The 21,900-nt window shown below is 35.0% G+C and overlaps 1 protein-coding gene across 13 annotated transcripts in view; it reads left to right on the plus strand.

Annotated features, from left to right (window-relative positions):
* ST7L (suppression of tumorigenicity 7 like) overlaps positions 1–21,900 on the plus strand; it is a 177,920-nt gene that overhangs the window by 70,183 nt on the left and 85,837 nt on the right. For 9 of the 13 annotated variants that reach the window (XR_008997084.1, XM_036921525.2, XM_036921528.2 and 6 more), the window contains 2 exons: positions 13,652–13,802; positions 17,045–17,137. Coding sequence is in view for 12 of the 13 variants with exons in the window: in XM_036921525.2 (XP_036777420.2) it covers positions 13,652–13,802; positions 17,045–17,137 (244 nt within the window). In the remaining variant the exon portion in view is untranslated. The remainder of the gene's footprint in view (positions 1–13,651; positions 13,803–17,044; positions 17,138–21,900) is intronic. The other 4 variants (XM_057500533.1, XM_057500536.1, XM_057500532.1 and 1 more) reach the window with 3 other exon arrangements.

Raw genomic sequence — 21,900 nt, forward strand, 5'->3', positions numbered from 1 at the left:
TCTACCTTTGTGTTTCTTCCCTATTTTCTTTTTTTTTAATTAAGGTATTATTTATATACACTCTTATGAAGCCTTCACATGAAAAAACAATGTGGTTACTACATTCACCCATGTTATCATGTCCCCCCCATACCCCATTGCAGTCACTGCCCAACAGTATAGTAAGATGCCACAGAGTCACTATTTGCCTTCTCTGTGCTACACTATCTTCCCCATGATCCCCCCCCACCATGTTTGCCCATCATAATACCCCTCACTCCCCTTCTCTCTCCCTCTCCCACCCCTCCCCTTTGGTAACAATTAGTCCCTTCTTGGAGTCTGTGAGTCTGTTGGTGTTTTGTTCCTTCCATTTTGCTTCATTGTTACACGCCACAAGTGAGGGAAATCATTTGGTACTTGTCTTTCTCTGCCCGGCTTATTTCACTGAGCATAACATCCTCCAGCCACATCCATGTTGTTGCAAATGGTAGGATTTGTTTTCTTCTCATGGCTGAATAGTATTCCATTGTGTATATGTACCACCTGTTCTTTATCCGTTCATCTATTGATGGACACGTAGGTTGCTTCCCTATCTTGGCTATTGTAAATAGTGCTGCAATAAACATAGGGGTGCATATGTCTTTTTCAATCTGGGATCTTGTTTTCTTTGGGTAAATTTCTAGGAGTGGAGTTCCTGGGTCAAATGGTCTTTCTATTTTTAGTTTTTTGAGCAACCTCCATGTTGCTTTCCAAAATGGTTGAACTAGCTTACATTCCCACCAGCAGTGTAGGAGAGTTCCCCTTTCTCCACATCCTCTCCCGCATTTGTTGTTCTTAGTCTTTTCAATACTGGCCATCCTTACTGATGTGAGGTGATATTTCATTGTGGTTTTAGTTTGCATTTCCCTGATAATTAGTGATGTGGAGCATCTTTTCATGTGCCTGTTGGCCATCTGAATTTCTTCTTTGCAGAAGTGTCGGTTCATATCCTTTGCCCATTTCTTAGTAGGGCTATTTGATTTTTCGGTGTTGAGGCATGTGAGTTATTTATATTTTGGATATTAACCTCTTGTTGGATATGTCATTTACAAATATATTCTTGTATATTGTAGGGGTCCTTTTTGTTCTGCTGATAGTGTCCTTTGCTGTACAGAAGCTTTTTAGATTGATGTAGCCCCATTTGTTCATTTTTGCTTTTTTTTCCCTTGCTTGAGGAGATGCATTCAGAAAAAAGTTGCTCATGTTTATATTCAGGAGATTTTTACCTATGTTGTCTTCTAAGAGTTTTTTTTTTTTCAGTAAGAGAGCAATGAGGTACTGTTTGGTTTTGTTAGATTATAAATGACCATCTTCTAAGAGTTTTATGTTTTCATGACTTACATTCAGGTCTTTGATCCATTTTGAGTTTACTTTTGTGTATAGGGATAGACAATAATCCAGTTTCATTCTCTTGCATGTAGCTGTCCAGTTTTGCCAACACTAGCTGTTGAAGAGCCTGTCATTTCCCCACTGTGTGTCCATGGCTCCTTTATTGTATATTAATTGACCATATATGCTTGGGTTTATATATGGGATCTCTAGTCTATTCCATTGGTCGACAAGTCTGTTCTTGTGCCATTACCAAATTGTCTTGATTGCTGTGGCTTTGTAGTAGAGCTTGAAGTCAGGGAGCATAATACCCCCTACTTTATTCATCCTTCTCAGGATTGCTTTGGCTATTCAGGGTTTTTGTGGTTCCATATGAATTTTAGAACTATTTGCTCTAGTTCATTGAAGAATGCTGTTGGTATTTTGATAGGGATTGCATTGAATTTGTAGATTGCTTTAGGCAGGATGGCCATTTTGATTATATTAATTCTTCCTATCTATGAGCACGTGATGTGTTTCCATTTATTGGTATCTTCTTTAATTTCTCTCATGAGTGTCTTGTAGTTTTCAGAGTATAGGTCTTTCACTTCCTTGGTTAGGTTTATTCCTAGGTATTTTATTCTTTTTGATGCAGTTGTGAATGGAATTGTTTTCCTGATTTCTCTCTCTGCTAGTTCATTGTTAGTGTATAGAAATGCCACAGATTTCTGTGTATTAATTTTGTATCCTGCAACTTTGCTGAATTCAGATATTAGATCTAGTAGTTTTGGAGTGGATTCTTTAGGGTTTTTTATGTACAATATCATGTCATCTGCAAACAGTGAGACTATAACTTCTTCTTTACCAATCTGGATGCCTTTTATTTCTTTGTGTTGTCTGATTGCCATGGCTAGGACCTCCAGAACTATGTTGAATAAAAGTGGAGAGAGTGGGCATCCTTGTCTTCTTCCTGATCTTAAAGGAACAGCTTTCAGCTTCCTTTGATGATGTTGGCTGTGGGTTTGTCATATATGGCCTTTATTATGTTGAGGTACTTGACCTCTATACCCACTTTGTTGAAAGTTTATCATGAAAGGATGTTGAATTTTGTGAAGTGCTTTTTTGGCATCTATGGAGATGATCATGTGGTTTTTGTCCTTCTTTTGGTTGATGTGGTGGATGATGTTGATGGATTTTCTAATATTGTACCATCCTTGCATCCCTGGAATAAATCCTACTTGATCATGATGGATGATCTTTTTTATGTATTTTTTAATTCGGTTTGCTAATATTTTGTTGAGTATTTTTGCATCTGTGTTCATCACGGATATTGGTCTGTAATATTCTGTTTTTGTGGTGTCTTTGCCTGGTTTTGGTGTTAGGGTGATGCTGGCCTCGTAGAATGAGTTTGGGAGTATTTCCTCTTCTACTTTTTGGAAAACTTTAAGGGGAATGGATATTAGGTCTTCACTAAATGTTTGATAAAATTCAGCAGTGAAGCCAACTAATCCAGGGGTTTTGTTTTTAGGTAGTTTTTTGATTACTAATTCAATTTCATTGCTAGTAATTAGTCTATTCAGATTTTGTGTTTCTTTCTTGGTCAGCCTTGGAACTTTGTTTTTTTCTAGAAAGTTGTCCATTTTAGGTTATCGAGTTTGTTAGCATATAATGTTTAATAGTTTTCTCTAATATTGTTTGTATATTTTTTGTGTCCTTAGTGATTTTTCCTCCCTCATTTTTGATTCTGTTTATGTGTGTAGACTCTGTTTTCTTGATAAGTCTGGCTAGGGGTTTATCTATTTTATTTATTTTCTCGAAGAACCAGCTCCTGCTCTTTCATTGATTCTTTCTATTGTTTTATTCTCCTCAATTTTATTTATTTATGCTCTAAACTTTACTACGTCCCTCCTTCTACTGACTTTGGGCCTCATTTGTTCTTCTTTTTCTAGTTTCATTAATTGTGAATTTAGATTGTTCATATGGGATTGTTCTTGTTTCCTGAGGTAGACCTTTATTACAGTATACTTCCCTCTTCACATGGCCTTCGCTGCATCGCACAGATTTTGTGATGTTGAATTATTGTTGTCATCTGTCTCCATATATTGCTTGATCTCTGTTTTTATTTGGTCATTGATCTATTGGTTATTTAGGAGCATGTTGTGGAGCCTCCATGTGTTTGTGGGCTTTTTCGTTTTCTTTGCGTAATTTATTTCTAGTTTCATACCTTTGTGGTCTGAGAGGCTAATTGCTGCAATTCAATCTTTTTAAATTTACTGAGGCTCTTTTTGTGGCCTAGTGTATGATCTATTCTGGAAAATGTTCCATGTGCACTTGAGAAGAATGTGTATCCTGTTGCTTTTGGGTGAAGAGTTCTGTAAATGTCTGTTAGGTCCATCTGTTCTAATGTGTTGTTCAGTGCCTCTGTATCCTTACTTATTTTCTGTCTGGTTGGTCTCTCCTTTGGAGTGAGTGGAATGTTGAAGTCTCCTAGAGTGGATGCATTGCATTCTGTTTGCCCTTTAATTCTGTTAGTATTTGTTTCACATATGTGGGTGCTCCTGTGTTGGGTGCGTAGGTATTTATAATTGTTAAATCCTCTTGTTGGATTGACCCCTTTATCATTATGTAATGTCCTTCTTTGTCTATTGTGACTTTCTTTGTTTTAAAGTCTATTTTGTCTAATGCAAGTACTGCAACACCTGCTTTTTCTCTCTATTAGTTGCATGAAATATCTTTTTCCATCCCTTCACTTTTAGTCTGTGTATGTCTTTGGGTTTGAAGTGAGTCTCTTCTAGGTAGCATATAATTGGGTCTTGTTTTTTTATTCATCCGGTGACACTATGTCTTTTGATCGGTGCATTCAGACCATTTACATTTAGGGTGTTTATCAATAGGTATATAGTTATTGCCATTGCAGACTTTAGATTCGTGGTTACCAAAGGTTCAAGCATAACTTCCTTACTATTTAAGAGTCTAACTTAACTCACTTAGTATGCTATTACACACAGTCTAAAGGTTCTTTCTTTTTTTTCCTCCTTGTCTTCCTCCTCATTCTTTATATATTAGGTATTGTATTCTGTACTCTTTGTCTATCCCTTTTTATTATCTCTGGTGACAGTGACAATATGTTTAACCTTAGGAACACTTCCATCTATAGCAGTCCCTCCAAAATACACTATAGAGATGATTTGTGGGAGGTAAATTTTCTCAACTTTTGCTTCTCTGTAAATTGTTTCATCCCTCCTTCAAATGTAAATGATAATCTTGCCAGATAAAGTATTCTTGGTTTGAGGCCCTTCTGGTTCATTGCATTAAATATATCATGCCACTCCCTTCTGGCCTGTAAGGTTTCTGCTGAGATGTTTTATGATAGCCTGATTTGTTTTCCTTTGTATGTGATCTTTTTTTTCTCTCTGGCTCCTTTTAATAGTCTGTCCTTATCCTTGATCTTTGCCATTTTAATTATTATATGTCTTGGTGTTGTCCTCCTGGGTCCCTTGTGTTGGGAGATCTGTGCACCTCCATGGCCTGAGAGACTTATCTCCTTCCCCAGATTGGGGAAATTTTCAGCAATTACTTCCTTAAGGACACTTTCTATCCCTTTATCTCTCTTCTTCTGGTTCCCGTATAATATGAATATTGCTCTGTTTGGATTGGTCACGCAGTTCTCTCAGTATTCTTTCATTCCTAGAGATCCTTTTCTCTCTCTGTGCCTCAGCTTTTTTGTATTCCTCTTCTCTAATTTCTATTTCATTTGATTGTCTCCTCCACCATATCTAAAATGCTTTTAATACCCTCCAATGTGTTCCTCAATGATTGGATCTTTGTCCTAAATTCGTTCCTGAGTTCTTGAAGGTTTTTCTGATCCCCCAGGAGCATGTTTATCATTTTAATTTTGAAATCTCTTTCAGGAAGATTTATTAATTCAGTCTCACTCAATTCCTTTTCTGGTGTTGTTAAGATTTTGCTTTGAACCAGGTTCCTTTGACATTTCATATTTGTATGTGGCCCCCTCTAGTGCCCAGAAGCTCTACTCTGTGGAGCTGTTCAGCCCCTGCAGTGATGTCGGGGGTCGCAGGTAGTGGTGGTGGTGCCTGGGGGGAAGAAAGAGCTGTTTCTGGCTTCCTGGCTGCTATGCCTGTCCCCACTGCCAGAAACAGTGGGCCGGAAACACAGGTGTAAGCCCCTATGCTTTGTGTTTGTAGCTGCTGTAGGTGGGGCTTCCCTCTGACTGGCCTGACACCACGGCAGGGACTGTCGATTTGCGATCCAGATGTGGGCTGGCTAGGCAGAAGGCACAGCAGGCTGCATATCAGGTGGGGGGCCGTGGAGCTGTGTAGCCAGGCAGGGGGATGGAGTTCCTGAAGATCGTGAAAGTCCCAACCTCCTGGGCAGAGTGCACCCAGATAATTTTGTTTACCTGTCCTTTCTCCTAATCAGTAAGCTCTGTGCAATCCTTGCCCCTTTAGCAGCCCTCTCACTGTTAGGAAGTCTCTCAGACTGCCCACCCAAATCAGCCACATATGGATCCCTGTTTTCCACAAGCAGCTGGAATCTCAGTGTGTCCAGGTATTCCGCCTGTCTTAGCTTTCCAACCCCACTTAATCACCAGAGCACCATGCAATGTAGGTTCGTGCTCCCAGAGCAGATCTCCAGGGCTAGGTGTTCATCAGTCCCAGGCCTCCACTCCCTCTTCGTTCTGTTTCTCTTCCTTCCGCCAGTGAGGTGGGGTGGGGAAATGGCTTGAGTCCTGCCTGGTCACGGCTTTGGTACGTTACCCTGTTCCGTGAGGTCTCTTTTTCCCTCCAGGTGTATGCTGTCTGGTACAGCCCTCTTTCCTGTTGCTCTTTCAGGATTAGTTGTATTAATTATATTTTCTTATTATATGTCGTTTTAGGAGGAAGCCTCTGTCTCACCTCTCACGCCACCATCTTTAATCCCTTCTTTTTCCAGCAGCTTTATTCTTAATAGCCACAAACTAGAAGCAACCCAAATGTACATTATCAAGTAAACAGGCAAATTGTGGTATATTTATTTGGTGGAATACTATTAAGCAACAAAAAGAACTAGTACAACACAGCATGGATTAATCTGAAAATTATAATGATGTACAAAAGAGTACATACTGAATGATTCCATTTATGTGGCATTCAAGAAGAGGAAAAAGATATCTGTGGTGGTAGGAATTAGAACACTAGTTGCCTCACGTAGGAGATTAACTGGGAAAGGAAAACTTTCTGAGGTGATGGAAATTTTTTTTTCTTGATTTGTATGTTTCTTGATTACATGTATCAGAACTCATTGAACTGCATACTTAAGATCTGTGCATTTTGCTTTTTTTCATTGTACCTCTCTAAAGAAAGAAGAATCTGAATCAGCATGGAAAGTACTGTCAAAGTATCATGCCTTCTGATTAAATGAAATGATACACATGAAGTGTTTAACACAATGTCTGAGTGTCATGCATCAGTATTGATTTGATCAGTGCTTTATTTCACTTCTGTTACCATTTTCTCTTCCTGTTGAAGCTGTTCGAGTATATATTCTTTCCTTGTGAATATTATTTTAGTCCTAAAGACCTTAGAATGTGTAAAATTTGGGAATTCCTCTGTTGAGATGAGGTGAAGGTGAAGATACTGAGACAGGAATTAACAAATTTGAAGTAGATAAAATCCTGAGCTTAATTTATTTGTGTCTTACAGAAGAAGCTCCCAGCAGAAGAGTAAAGTAGAACATTTAAATATAGAACAAAACCATAAAAATACTTGTTTAATAGATCTACAACTTGAGAATATGTTTAGGAATATATTATCTATAGCTTTTAAAAATTATTATTTCTTATTTTATAACAAACTTTTTAATATCATGTTGGCAAGAAAGCAGGCTGTGCCTGGAGACTTTTAAAAGTGTAAAGAGAATTTCAAGAATAAATTGATACAGAAAAGGTAAAATCTGTTCTGGTTGATCAAAAAGTAAAGCCTGTAGGATGTTGTGAGTCTCATCCACCATAGAAGATACCACCTCTTTAGCAGCAGACTTCCATTCCATTGGCCAAACTAACTATATTGTAACAGCATCTATAACAAATAAGAGATATTTATATATTTTCTTTAGGATTGAGAACAGGCATTTCAGTTGAGATTCTGAGTGGCAGACCAGGAGTAAGGGGAGAAATGGGGAAGTGAATGAAGTCTGTGACCCAAACTTTAGCATGGTGAGGGGCCTTTCTTTGCCTTTGCATTGTAATTGTACTGTGGCCGAGGTAGAAAAGTTGACATACCAAAAGCATATCTATCATCTCTTGAGGTGCTGCTCTGTAGAATGATGTGGAAAGGAGTTTCCTGTGGCAGATGCCCTTTCTAGCTTCCCTTCCCTCTCTTTTCAATACAAGAATACTTTTCCTTTGCTTCTGAGGCTGTTAGGTAGTAGTATGTTTTCTTTCAGTTTATTCAGTAGCAGTGCTGTTCACTTTCTGGGAACTGTCTTCAATCTTCTTCCCCCTAAATAAACATACATGTGGATTCTTTGCATTCAGCCTTCCTGTCCAATCTGACACTGAGAAAACTAATTACAGAGATAAATTGGTTTGTGCTGTGCATGACTGATCAAGAGCTAAGTATCTTAATTTCAGATGCCTTCAGAGAGATTTTTCTTTAACCTTTCCTTTTAAGAGGAAGATTATAAAGCATTATCATTACTTCAGGTCAAAATTATATTGCTTTTGGTCAAAAGCTGTTGTGAGATTTACAAAGTAATAGGAACAAAGTAATCTAAAGATAAATTATAAAGATCAAAGCAATTCAGAATTAAAGTGAATTTGAGTATAAGCACAGGTACAATTTTGAAGTTACAAAAGAAACCATCAGACCTATATCATTGTGTCTTTTAACTGTAACTTCCAAAGTGGCTTCAATTTTTCATATTTTTAATGAAAAGCAAGAGATTTGAGTAGTTATTTCAGTATATTGTCCTTAGTTGAATACTAATTAAAATTGCCCCAAGCAATTTCTGATTTATTCCAGATACAACAATAAGGTGATTCAGAGGTAATATAGAAGATCCTCCAGCACATACCAGCCTTGGTTTATGTCTTCAACTATGTTTTCTTTGCTATAGTTTCCAGATCTGTATCTTTAACTCAGGCTTCCTTCCTCATCTACAGACTTGTATTTCTATGTAGTTTGTGGAAATTTTTTCCCGAATATCTAAAAGGCACCTTAAACATTTTAATGTGCTTCAAAGTGAGTTGTTTAGTTTTTATTTTTAAGTCTTTTCTCCAACTGGCCTATCCTTTCTTTTTTCTGTATTTTGATTTATGACTTCCTTACCCTCTTCTCCTCATTAACTTTTCTTCTGCCTTTTCCAGATTACCAACTTGTATTATAATTTTTGAAATGTCTTTCAGATCTAGCTATCTACTCCATCCCCACTGTCATTGACCATGAGTGCCTTCACTACCTCTTCCTTAAAAAATTACTACTGTTATTAAAGAAGTAATGAGTGCTTATTTTTTTAAAAAGAATTCAGACCCATCAGAAGTTTATAAAGTAAAAAATCACATGTTTTTTCTCTCCCAATTCTACTTTTCCCATGTAACCACTCTTTCTGTTTGGTTTATATATTGCCATTTTCTATGCATTTCTCAACATACAGATACAGAAATAATCTCAAATACTTCTTTATCTCTTGCTTTGACTGTTAAATCAGATTTCTCACTGATCTCCCTGCCATCAACCCTTCTCCACTCTGGTTATTGCCAGTTATCTATCTAAATAGCAAAGCTTACTCCGTTTAAAGAGCTCTTCTTGTTCCCTATTACCTATGGGATAAGGACCAACCCCTGAGTGTTGCTTATATAGAGACCCTTCAGTCCAGGCCCAGTACCTGTCTCCAGCCTTACTTCTTGTCACTTCTGCCTTGCTCCCTATCTCCAAATTCACTACTCTCTGCATTAGTCATGTCTCATCATGTCTTCCTGCCTTGATCAGTCTCTTCTCTACCTGGCAAGTTTATACTTTTTCTTCAAGGCCCTGCTCATCTGTTACCTCTTTTATAGAGATGTCTTTCCCATATTTCCCAAGCAGAGGTAGTGGATCTCTCTTCTCTGTCCCTTCAGCATCTTAATTATGTCTTGTTTTGTTTCTTGGGGTTTTTTAGATCTGTTTGCATGTCTCTCCGTTAGTTCCCTTTAAGCTTTTTAAAAAGCAGAACTCTCGTCTTATTCATCATTTCACGTTTGATACTCTACCTAGCACATAACAGGCATTCAATAAATGGCAAATAGACATGTCTGCAGTTTAGATCTGGATTGTTATAAAGTCCTACCTAAGTTAAAAGACAATAAAATTATAAATCCCATCATTTTTTTGAATTTTTAAGCCACTTAATATTTTTATGAGTTTGATTTGATATCATTTTTTTACCTTTTAAAGATTTTAATTTTAAGATGACCTCATTTCTTAATTTATATTATAAAATAACTCAGCTTTTAGTGGAATACTCTACATCAATTGAAAATAATGCATTAGATCTATGTAGAGACAGGAAGAGATGTATAAAATTACTGTGAAGAAAAAGTGAGCTATGTAACAGTTTGATCCCATTTTTAAGAAAACTAGCTTCAGGATGTCACACTTACAGAAATCCAGACAAATATAAATCAGATTATCTTTATTTTCTTTATTCTTTTATTCTCCAATCTTGTAATATTTTATTTTATACCGTGTAACTCTGCAGTGTTTAAATTACTGTATACAGAGCATGTGCTTTCATAAACAGGAAAAAAAGACCAAAACAAAATAAAATCAGAGTCACCTCTCAGTTTTTAATCTTTCATATTCTTCTTCATCGAAAAGTAAATTCTGGGTAGTGGATTTTCTTTTGTTTTTAGTAGCCTAGAGAGTTAGAAAATAAGTCAAAACTAAAAGATAAGTGTGAGTTTGAAGACATTTTAGCTATGTATGTCAGGTCAAGTCAGTTAATAAGTGTTTCAGTGCCTACTTTGGGTAGTGTAATGTGCTAGGTCCTGTAGTAGAATATGAAGGATGATAATGGTTTCTGTTGTGCAGTATCTTACAGCTTATGCCAGGTAGCAGAAATTCCCAAATAGCAGTTTGTGCAAGAGACAAAATGAGTAGTAATCCTATAATTACCTATTTTAAATACATTTCCTTAACCTGAAAAATTTCCCTTAAAATTTGAAGGTGAAATTTTACTTCAGTGTCTTATTAGGAACTAAAAAAAAAGAATTGCTTTGCTTTAAAGTCAGATTGGAAAGGACATTTGCTGGTAGGTAAGACATGGTAATAAAAAATAAGGTAGCACAAGGAAGATTTTTTTAGATGATTAAATAGCAAAGATTTTTTTATCTTTAAACTCTCAATGTGTCATTTCCTAGTAAGCATTCAATATGTGTTGATTACTATCTGAATTGTCACTTAGATTATTAAACAGTGAAAGTATATAGTTGCTATTCAAAAAAGTATTTTTTGACATACTAAGTCAATATTTTCTATAATGTTAAGTTTTACTAAATGATTGTTAACTGAATGTCTTTGCTTACCATTTCCTCAGTGGCTACCAAGTTTAGTTTAAAGCTTTAGGATTCTATAACTCATTGAAAATAAAGTGGGGTATTTTGTCTCCTATATGTGTAAAATGAAGCAGAATTTTAATATAGAAAAGAATTGGTTTAAGTATCAGTTTTCTTCTGAAAATGAGATAGTCTTTTTAGTTGGTGATTCCACTGTGATGAGTGTGTTTTCTTTGCTTCCTACTGAAGAAGCTCTTCCAGCACTTGCAAAGAGCATAAGGAGTCATGTCAGAGGTCAGCTATTTGAGTCCATTTTCCCACAGCCGCCTGGTGTGAGTGATCTTTTACTGTGTTTTAAAAAAACGGGCAAGGATTAGAGAGGATTAGAAAGAATATTACCCTGCTGAATATAGGCCCAAGGCACTAAGGGGAGAGAACCCAACCAGGCAGCAAATGGGCTTTGCTTGACCAGGACACAACCTCGGCTGCATTCCTTTAAGAAACTGAATGGGAAATGTTAAGTCCCCAAACTGGATTAGTAAATAATCTCATAGTTTGTGACATCTGCTAAAATGAGGTGATAAACAGACTGCATTCTTACACTTTGAGGAGAGAACCAGAAGACATCAAGACCAAGAGTAACTATTCTTTTTTCTTTTGTTTTTATTTCAGCTTTAATGAGATTTTAGGAATAAAAGTAATTAAAGATGGGCATTAAGCTCAGTAAGTTTGCAAAGGCACATTTTATTAAAAACTTATTTTAGATATGTTAATATGATATGTACATATATATTTATTAATAACCTAAGGCTTAAATTTTGAAACCACTACACTTTTTTATTTTTAAGATTCTTCCTACTTGTAACTATTTTACAAAGTATTTCACAAATTCAACTCTTTAACTTATGTTTTTTATCTTACTAGTTTCTGTAACAACCTGAGGAACTTTGAATTTGAAATGTGAAAATAAGAATATATCTTTTGAAATATCTGTGGAATGTTTCATTTTTTATATTTTATAACAAGTTAATGTGGTTTGAACCTTATGACACATAATTTATTATCGAATTATTTAGGATGAAAGGTATTTTCGAACCTTTTTTAATAGAGAAAGTGTTCTCTGGTCTCAGTCTTTGGAGGAAGTATTTAGTTAACTAAATATTTTTTAAAAGATTTGTTTTAAGTTGACCACTTTAATAGTAAAGATGATGTACAAGTAGTTTTGCATCTTCATGAAATTAATACATTTGATTAGTGTAATAGCTGATTATACTGCTTTTGTTATGGATTATGATATTAAGGCAAATATTTTCTTCCAGAGTTAAGATAGATTTAATTTCATATGTGAATAAGAATTGAGAGGCTATCACTTCTTTAACAGGCTTAGCTGCATTTTTCACCATGCTTCTTGACTTAGTGCCTTTGTTCAAATTGGCCTTGCACTTTGAATACATCCTCCTGTTCTCCTCACCTCACCCTTCAATCTGCTCATCTACATTCCACCCATCTTAATATATCAGCTTAAATCCCGAATTCCATCAAGTGTTTATTTTCAGCCTCTAAATCATAATTAATAACCTTGTGAACATCGAGTTACCATATGATAGAGCAATTCCACTCCTGGGTATATACCCAATTGAGATGAAAACATGTTCACATAAAAACTCATACACTGCTGTTTATTGCAGTATTATTCATAGTAGCCAAAAGGTGAAAACCAAATGTCCATCAAATGGTGAATGAATAAACAAATCAATAAATAAATCCATACGATGAAATATTATTCAACCACAAGAAGAAACAAGATAGTAATATATGCTACAACATGGATGTACATTGAAAACATGCTAAGTAGAAAAAAACACTTACAAAGGACCAAATATTATGTGATTCTGTTTGTGAGAAATATACAGAATAGGCAAATCTGTAGACACAGAAAGTAGATTAGTGGTTGCTTAGGCCTTAGCGGGGATCAAGGAGTAAAGGGTGATAACTAAAGAGTACAGGGTTTCCTTCTGAGGTGTTTTAAATGTTCTAAAATTTATTGTGATGAGGTTGCACATATCTGTGAATATACTAAAAAACCACTAAATCATATACTTTAAATGGTTGAATGGTAAAGTATGTCAAGTATTATCTCAATAAAGCTGTTATTCAAAAATTAAATTTAAAAAATCCACCCTATCCATATTCCTATACACATTGTTTATACCTCTATTAAAGCACTCAGCACAGTCTGGTTATAATTACTAACTTAAAAAATCTTTCTAGTTACATTAGTAAGCTCCAGAGAATAGAGTGTTTTTTGGTATTCCGTAACAAGCATAGTGCTTTGCATTCAGTAAATATTAATTTAATTGAACTTCTTCACAATAAAATGTAAAATGGGAATAAGAGAAAAAAGAATTGAATGTTGCCACAAAGAGTTGTTCCAAAATTGTATTTTATAATTTTTACACTTAACTCACTTTTTGAAAAATAAATATTTGCTCTCACATTATTTCCTCAGCTTGCATTTCCCTTTTTTATTTAGCAAGGTCATACCTAAGACATTTTTCACCTTATTTTTACATATAGGAATATTCTGATCTTTGGAATTTGCAAATATAAGCATTTTCTATACATGCTATCAGTAGGACCCTTACATCACTTCAACAAGGTTAATGTCTGTTTTTTTAAAATCAAATTGACTTTATAAAATTTGAACCTACATTTTTGTGAATGTTTGAATTTAACCTAATAAAATTTTTCTTTTTCCTGTGGTGTGTCTATGCATGTGTGTTATTTTTCTAGTATTTACTAGAGATGAAAAGTCTAATTTTACCTCCAGAACATATTCTGAAACGGGGCGATAGTGAAGCAGTTGCCTATGCTTTCTTTCATCTTCAGCACTGGAAACGAATAGAAGGTGCTCTCAGTCTGTTACAGTGTACGTGGGAAGGCAGTAAGTATCTTTTCCAAATGGGACTCTTTATTTTTCAAATGTAACTCAACATTGAAGTATTCACTGCATTCACAGGCAGTCTTTTTAAATGAAATGAAATTTCCATAAGGATTTGTTCAGATTGGTTTCAAAGTGAGCTCGGTGGTGTTATACTTGGTTTATTGGTAGAAGAAATACTTAATGTACTTAACAGCAATGCTACATTTAGGAGAAGCAGAATGAGATACTGTTATGGTATTCCACCATTTATTCATTTAAATTATATATTTGTAAGGAAAGAAAATGAATATTCCTAATATTTTTTTAATTGGACTGTGGTTTTTTTTGTATTATCTTCAGTTGTGCACAATGTTATTCTCCTCACAACTAATATCAACTCTATCCTTTAACAAATTTTATTGTGATAATTATACATAATACAAAAATTACCATTTTAACCATTTAAAAATGTACAGTTCAGTAGCATTGTGTGCATTCACATTGTTGGGTGACTATTACCATCCTCCCTCCCCAGAACTTTTTTATCATCCCAACTGAAATTCTATACCCACTACACAATAAGACCCATTCTTCCCTTCTCCCCATCCCCTGGTAACCATTCTGTTTTCTGTCTGAGTTTGACTAGTCTAGTTATCTCAGATAATGGAGTTATACAGTATTTTTCCTTTTAAACTGGCTTATTTCAGTTAACATAATGTAGCATGTGTCAAAATTTCATTCCTTTTTAAGGTTGAATAATATCCATTGCATATATACACATTTTGTTTATTCACTCATCTGTCAATAGATGTTTGGGTTGTTTTCCCCTTTTGACTATTGTGACTGATGCTGCTATGAGCACAAATGTATAATTGCTCAAGTTCCTGCTTTCAGTTCTTTTGTGTATATACCCAGAATTGGGATTGCTAGATAACATAATTCTATGTTTAACTTTTTGAGGGCCTGCCATACCATTTTCTGTAGCCACTGCACCACTTTACATTCCACCAGCAATTCACAAGGGCTTCACTTCCTCTATGTCCTCACCAACACTTACTTTCTGTTTGTTTGATAAGAACATACTAATGGGCATGAAGTAGTATCTCATTATGGTTTTGATTTGTATTTCCTCAATAATGAGGGATGTTGAACATCTTTTTACATACTAGTTGTCCATTTGTAGAGCTTCTTTGGAGAATTGGTCTGTTTCTTATTTATAACTCCTTACAACCACTAGGAAAATGGAAAACCTTAAAATATTTTATCATTGAATTCAGTAATAATTCCCTTGGAATCTATACCTCTGCTATCAATAAAAATTCAAAAATAAATTTAATGCTCATTAACTAAAATAGGTTAACTCCGTCAGTTCCCAAACTTTGCTCTGAGGCCCCTTGAGGCATTACAGCAAATTCACTAGAGTGCCAGGGGATATTTTAAATTTTCATTGGAAGTACACCAATATGCAACATCTGTCAGATACCATTCAAACTGTTAGCAAAGTTCATGGTTTCACCATTAGGTGGCTCTCCATTCTCTGTTTCTTTAGATGTCACAGCTTTGCAAAGCTGGGGTTATGCTAGTTGCTGTGATTTAAAGTACTACTCAAAAGCTAGTGAGAAGCAGGAAATGAAGATGGTGGTGTTCAATCTGACTCCAAGGTTTGAGAAGTTGTGCAGTGCCCAACAAGCTCATATATCCCATTAGTAAGAAATGATGGTTATTTAAAAATGAAGTGATTATTTTTTCCTTTAATTTATGTGTATTTTTTTCTAAATTACTGCTAAGTTGTTAGAACATAAACTTTTTTTTTCAGTGAAATTTTTTTTATTAAGGTATGATTGATATACACTCTTATGAAGATTTCACATGAAAAAACAATGTGGTTACTACATTTACCCATATTATCAAGTCCCCACCCATACCCCAATGCAGTCACTGTCCATCAGTGCAACAAGTTGCCAGAGATCCACTATGTCCCTTCTCTGTGATACACTGTAGAACATAAACTTTTAAAGTTGTTTGGACCCACTACTTAATAAGTGGAATTGTTAGATATTTCTTTCAGCCTAGGGGCATGATAAAAAATTACTGAGACATAAAGAATATTTGGGAGTCGCTGCGTTAAGCTTTAGCTGATGGTCAGTCACTGTGCTTGACACCGAATATACAGGTTAATAAAACTGGAACTACTAAAACTGAGGAGTGGAATGTCTTGGGGTAATTAGACTTTCTTTTGCTTTTTTTCCTGGGTTCCTCAAAACTGAGTTCTCATTCATCTTGTATGTGTCTTTAATGCCTAGCATTCTGCTTGGCACATAGGAGATTTTCAGTAAGTATATGATTTATACTATATTTCATGAATAAGCATCTTGATGAACGATTTCCTAGTGTTATCACTGACTTGCTCTATGATTTTGGGAAAATCCCTACTTTTTATTGCAGCAAAGCAATTTTTGTTATATTTTGACAAAAGTTTACAGAGCCAAGCACTAAAGGAAAAACAAAATCCTTATCACAATTTTGATGAGTACTTAGTTGAGTAGATCAATAAGGACTCCTTTAAAAAGTCTGCACGAGTTGGTGATCATCTAGATCAGGGTTAAGTAAACTTTTTCTGTAAAGGGCCAAATCAAAAGACAGTAAATACTTAGTTTTTATGGCCTCTCTGTCACAATCACCCAACTCTTGTAGCATGAAAGCAGCCTCATATAATATGTAATGAATAAGCATGGCTGTATTCTAATAACATTTTATTTATAAAAACAGGTAGTGGTCCAGGTCTGGCCAAAGGACTATACTTTGGTGACTCCAAATCTAAATTAAGCCCTGCTCATAGAAATCGTTGGTGACATCTAACCTGTGAAATCAGGAACCATAGAACACTCTTTTAATTTGCCAATAACAGTTATGGCCACAATGTTATACATGTTGCAATTTTAGGAAGATTCCTGTAGGAAGCAGAATTCGTACCCAGAGAGTCTGAATTGTATTTGTAATGAGGAGACGGAGGAAAGGAGAACCCAGACATTACTCCCTTTAGTTTTATTTCAACCAGACCATTCACTATTCTCTAAATAAATCTTATTTCCCTTATTCCTTCTTTTGCTTACTTTGTTTCTTTTATCTAAGATATGTTTCTAAAAGAAAATAAAATGCTATGTGAAAATTTTATAAAAATTGTCTCCAAAATAGCTTTTATCTGTAGTATAGGATGAAAATGAGTCTGAGTTGAATGTCAACATATGTATTTTTTTTCTCAGCTTTTAGAATGATTCCATACCCATTAGAGAAAGGCCATCTATTTTACCCTTATCCCAGCTGCACAGAGACTGCTGATAGAGAGCTATTACCTAGTAAGTAAATATTCTAGTTTTCCTAAACTTAAAAGTAGTTGTGAGATTGTTTTTCATAGTATTCTCCTATTTTTAAAATGCCTTTGGTTGAAATTTAGGATACTGTTTAAATACTATTTTAGCCATATCTTGGATGTAGTTGCACAATTCAGTTCATTTCCAAATATTTATTGGGTAAATCCCTGTGCTCGATGCAATGAAGGACACAAAGATTAGAGATATTAAAAGAGCAATCATCTAACCTTTAAATAAGAAATCATACGAATTTACAAACTCTTTTCAGAAAATAAAGGAGGAAAACATTCTCCAGCTTATTCTGTGAGACTAGTATTACCCTGATAACAAAACCAGACAAGGCATTACAAGAAAACAATATGCCCATGAATATAGACATAAACATCTTCAATAAAATATTTGAAGACTGAATCCAGCAATATATAAAAAAGATTACACTCCATGACCAAGTAGGATTTCCTCACAAACTCAAGGTTGGTTTAAAAATATGAAAACATAATGTGCCATGGTAAAGAAAATCAGTGCAGAGAAAGCATTTGACAAAAATCCAGTACCCATTAATGATAAAAATTCTGATGAAGAGCATCTGTGAAAAGCCACAGATAGTATCCTTAATGGTAAAAGACTGAGTGCTTTCTCTCTATGATCAGGAATAAGGCAAGAATGTCTGCACTCACCACTTCTGTTCAGCCTTGTATTGGAGGTTCTAGTCAGTGCAGTCAAGCAAGAAAAAGACACAGGAAGACATCCACATTGGAAAGGAAGAAGTAAAACTGTCTTTCACAGATGACATGATCTTCTCTGTAGGAAATTCTAATAAATACTTAAATATATTACCAGAACTAATAAACAAGTCCGTTAAGGTTGCAGGATATAAAAATACAATTGTATATTTATATACTAGCAACAGACAGTCCAAAAATCAAGTTTAGAAAACAATACTAAGGACAGTAATGTCAAAAAGAACAAGCAACTTAAGAATAAATTTAACAAAAGAAGTGTAAGACTTGTACACTAAAAACTACAAAATATTGCTGACAGGAATGAAAGGAAAACCTTAAAAAAATGGAGAGACATTCCATGTTTATGGATTGAAAGACCCAATATCACTTATATGGCAACTCTCTCAACATTTATCTATAGATTCAATATAATCCCTATCAAAATTCCTGCAGGATTTTGCAAAAATTGACAAGCTGATCCCAAAATTTATATGGAAAGGGAAAGAACCCAGAATAGCCAAAGCAGTCTTTACAAAGAATGAAATTGGAGACACTATACTTCCCAATTTTAAAAAGAACAAAGAGTTAGGAGGAGAACCAGAAATATGTATAATTTTGATTGCTGAGACTGTTTCCGTTTAGTCCCTGCTTTCAGGAAGCCACACCTCTCACAAGAGTAGTCTATACTTTTAGTCATAGCTGCCTGGTCACCCACTCACTCTTTCTTTCTGGGAACTGGTAAATTTCTATTTAACTTTTCCTTTTATGATTTAACCAGTAAGGGAGCATGTGTAAGGTTATAAATAAACACTAGCATCGTGTTTCCTTATGTGATAAAAACCTGTGCCACAGTTTTTAAATTCTGGAGCCATTAGAACTGAAGTCTAGGAAGGGAAGTTGCAGTTAATGCAACCATAACAGTTTATGAGCTGAAAAGTCCAGATAGATGAAAATTTAGGAGAGACTATGGAAGTTGAGCAAGCTTACATTTTTCTCCCAGGATCTTTTATTTTCCTCTATCCTCAAAGATGAGTTATCTCTTCTTTCTTTAAATTCTTAAAGTGCTTTGTTTACTTCTTAATCTCTCCTTCTAGATTATAAACTTGAAGGTTAGAATTCTCTTTATTTCCCCTCCATGTATCTGTATAATGTTCATCATAAAAATTGATATTCAATAAATATTTTTAATTAGTCAAATGTATTAATTCTTATAAACATGCCATGTACATTATAAATACCCAACATAAATGTTAATACTTTTTCTCCCTTATTCTACTCCAAACTCCTAAACTACTCACAGCTTAGTAAAAATGATGAGCCATGTGTTATGTGCTGTATGTATGGAATAAATTATAAGAAAGCAGGAATAGGGAGTGTTGTCTCTCCAAGGTCAAGGATAATTCCTAAATCTGACTTGAAAAATGGTAAATCCATCATACAGCAGTAGGAGCAGGTTTAGGAATAGGAGTGGGGGGAGAAGACAAGTTAAGGCTTTCAGTATGTTGCATGTGCAACATCTCACCCATATACACACATATATGTGTTGTGTATGTATGCTTAAATATTACATAATCTATTGAACACATACATGTATATATTTTTTATATGTTATATCTCTATATATGGGTGTAAGATGTATTTATAACTAATTTGCATATAATACATATATTATTAAAATATATAACAAATAATAAATGTAGGTTATATTCCTTGGGTATAAGTAATAAAGAGCCATTTCAAACTAGCTTACTCATAAAAGGAATTTGTCGGAAGAAGTCTGGATTATCTCAAAGAATCCAACAGCAGTAATTAAAGTTGGACCTCAGAGGAGACTAGAACCAGGAACTAGAAGAGTGTCAGGATTTGCAAGAGTTTGTTATGTGTATATCTTCATCTCTGGCTGCCTTTTTCAGTCTCTCCTGTTCTCACTTTGTTTTTCTCCCTCTCCAATTCCATCTTCTCTCTGTAGGAGGTCTCATTTCTGTTTCTCTCAATGTATCTGCTTCATTTTTATATCTTTCTCTTTGCAGTTTGGCTTTTCCTTCTTAGACCCTCATGTAGCCAAATTTGATGCCCCTATATGGCTCTGAGTTTATATGTCATCAGTTCAGACAAACAATACAGAATGAGAGAATCAGATTTATCCAGGTGTTCATTCCTGGTTCAGTCAGCCGTGGGCTAGAGGAAAAGATGAGGTTGTATAAAGCAAAATTGCCAGGGGTCCTTATTCCTTTTTTCTCTACATCTCTTATGTCACAAAACCCACTTGGGAGTCATCATTTTCTGGGTATAAATGAGTTCACTCAGGGAAACTGTATAGAGTGAGAAGTAAGCTCAGGGTGGAACCATGGGGCACAAAAATGTCTAAGGAATGGGGGGCTGATAAGGAGCCTTAAAGACTCAGTGAAGGAGTGGTCAAGGAGACAGGACAAGAACCAGAACTAGATATCCTGGAAACTAAGAGGAGGAAAAAATTTCCAAGTGAGGAGGAGTATCTGAAATACTCAGTAAGGTAATTACTGAGAAGAATTCATTGACTTTGGCAACTAGAAAGTCATTAGTAAGAGAAATTTATTTTCTTTCCTAGAATGGTGATGGTTGTAGTTGTTCTTGTTTTCCCATTTAACAGGAAAAGGATTTCTTGTTTAAAGCAAAGGAATGAATCTTATTATGGAGCATTAATATGCACGAGTGTTTTACACTAGGCTAAAACATTTAGCCTAAAATAATGCCCCTCAAATCATTACAACTGTTGCCTGATATAAGACCAACTTTATATAGTGATATGAATAAAATTACTGTCATGTACTGTCAGAGCCATGGGCTATAAAAACAGTTTTCTATTTGGCAGGCCTTCATTATTTCTAGGATACTGCTAATTTGCAAATTCCAGCAGGTAGGAAAGGAGAGATATGTAGGGCAACTTTGTTTGACTATATTGTATGATCTTAGAGTATTTTTTTCTGTCTCTGACTGTGATAGAATGAACACATTTTTAATAATGTGGAGTTCTAATACCCAGGAGTACTTAATGTTTTTTTGTTTTCAATTCTCCTTCAACTTTGACTTACTGCATTCTGGAATTTGCTTATGAACCTTGTAAGTTCAGACATGAACTATTCCCTTAGTTCACTTAGGTATTTAGTTGTCTTTTATGCCTCCGATAAATTTTTCTCTACAAGCCAGTGATGAAATTTAAACTTTCTTCCAAGGGAGTTTTTCTCTACTAGTCATCCATTATATTGATGTTTAGCCAAACACTGACTGACAAAATGAGTCTACAAAAAGCAATCCAAGAAGAAATAATTAGGTTTCTCCTACAGTATAAAAATCTCATATTCTAGGAAATTATCTTACTAAAGCTATACAGTTTTTTACCTTATAAAATGGGACTAATACTGTCTATCTCTTAGGGTTATTGGGGGAAAAAATCAAACAAGCTAGTATAAATTAAAGTACTTTATAAACCATAAAATGCTATACAGTTTAATTAATATTAATTTTGCTGTCTCTTCCATAATAGCAATTATAGTAACCATTGGTATGCATTAAGTATTTATTCTCTGTCTTCCCAAGTCCATGGTTTGTTTCTCTTGGTTTCCTGGCAGAAGTTGGCCTCTCATGGCTGAGGGACAGAAATGAAAGGGACTGCTGGGTTTTTGGGTGTTGAAAACACAGTGTTGTTCACAGCTTCTAATGTTTCTAACTTTTAAAAAGATTGAGATTTGGTGCGCTTTTACTTTCAACATGACTCAAGGCTCTGGAAATTTTCTGGATTTTTAATGAGTTTGGTTTTGGTATGTAGTTTCTGAATATAGTATAAGACAAAAAAGTATCATCACTACTGAAAGAAAATTAGGTGTAATCTTCTCTGTGAATCATTATGTTTAAAAAAGTGAAATTTATAGCTGACTTTGATTCAGTACTGAATTAGTCATCCTTTATTTATGCAGGATATTACATCAGGAATTCTGGATTTGTATCCAGCCCTGAACGGTCAACTTCCTCGACTAATGGAGTCCCAGA

Source organism: Manis pentadactyla, chromosome 4, assembly GCF_030020395.1.
Source record: "Manis pentadactyla isolate mManPen7 chromosome 4, mManPen7.hap1, whole genome shotgun sequence".
Taxonomy (NCBI): domain Eukaryota; kingdom Metazoa; phylum Chordata; class Mammalia; order Pholidota; family Manidae; genus Manis; species Manis pentadactyla.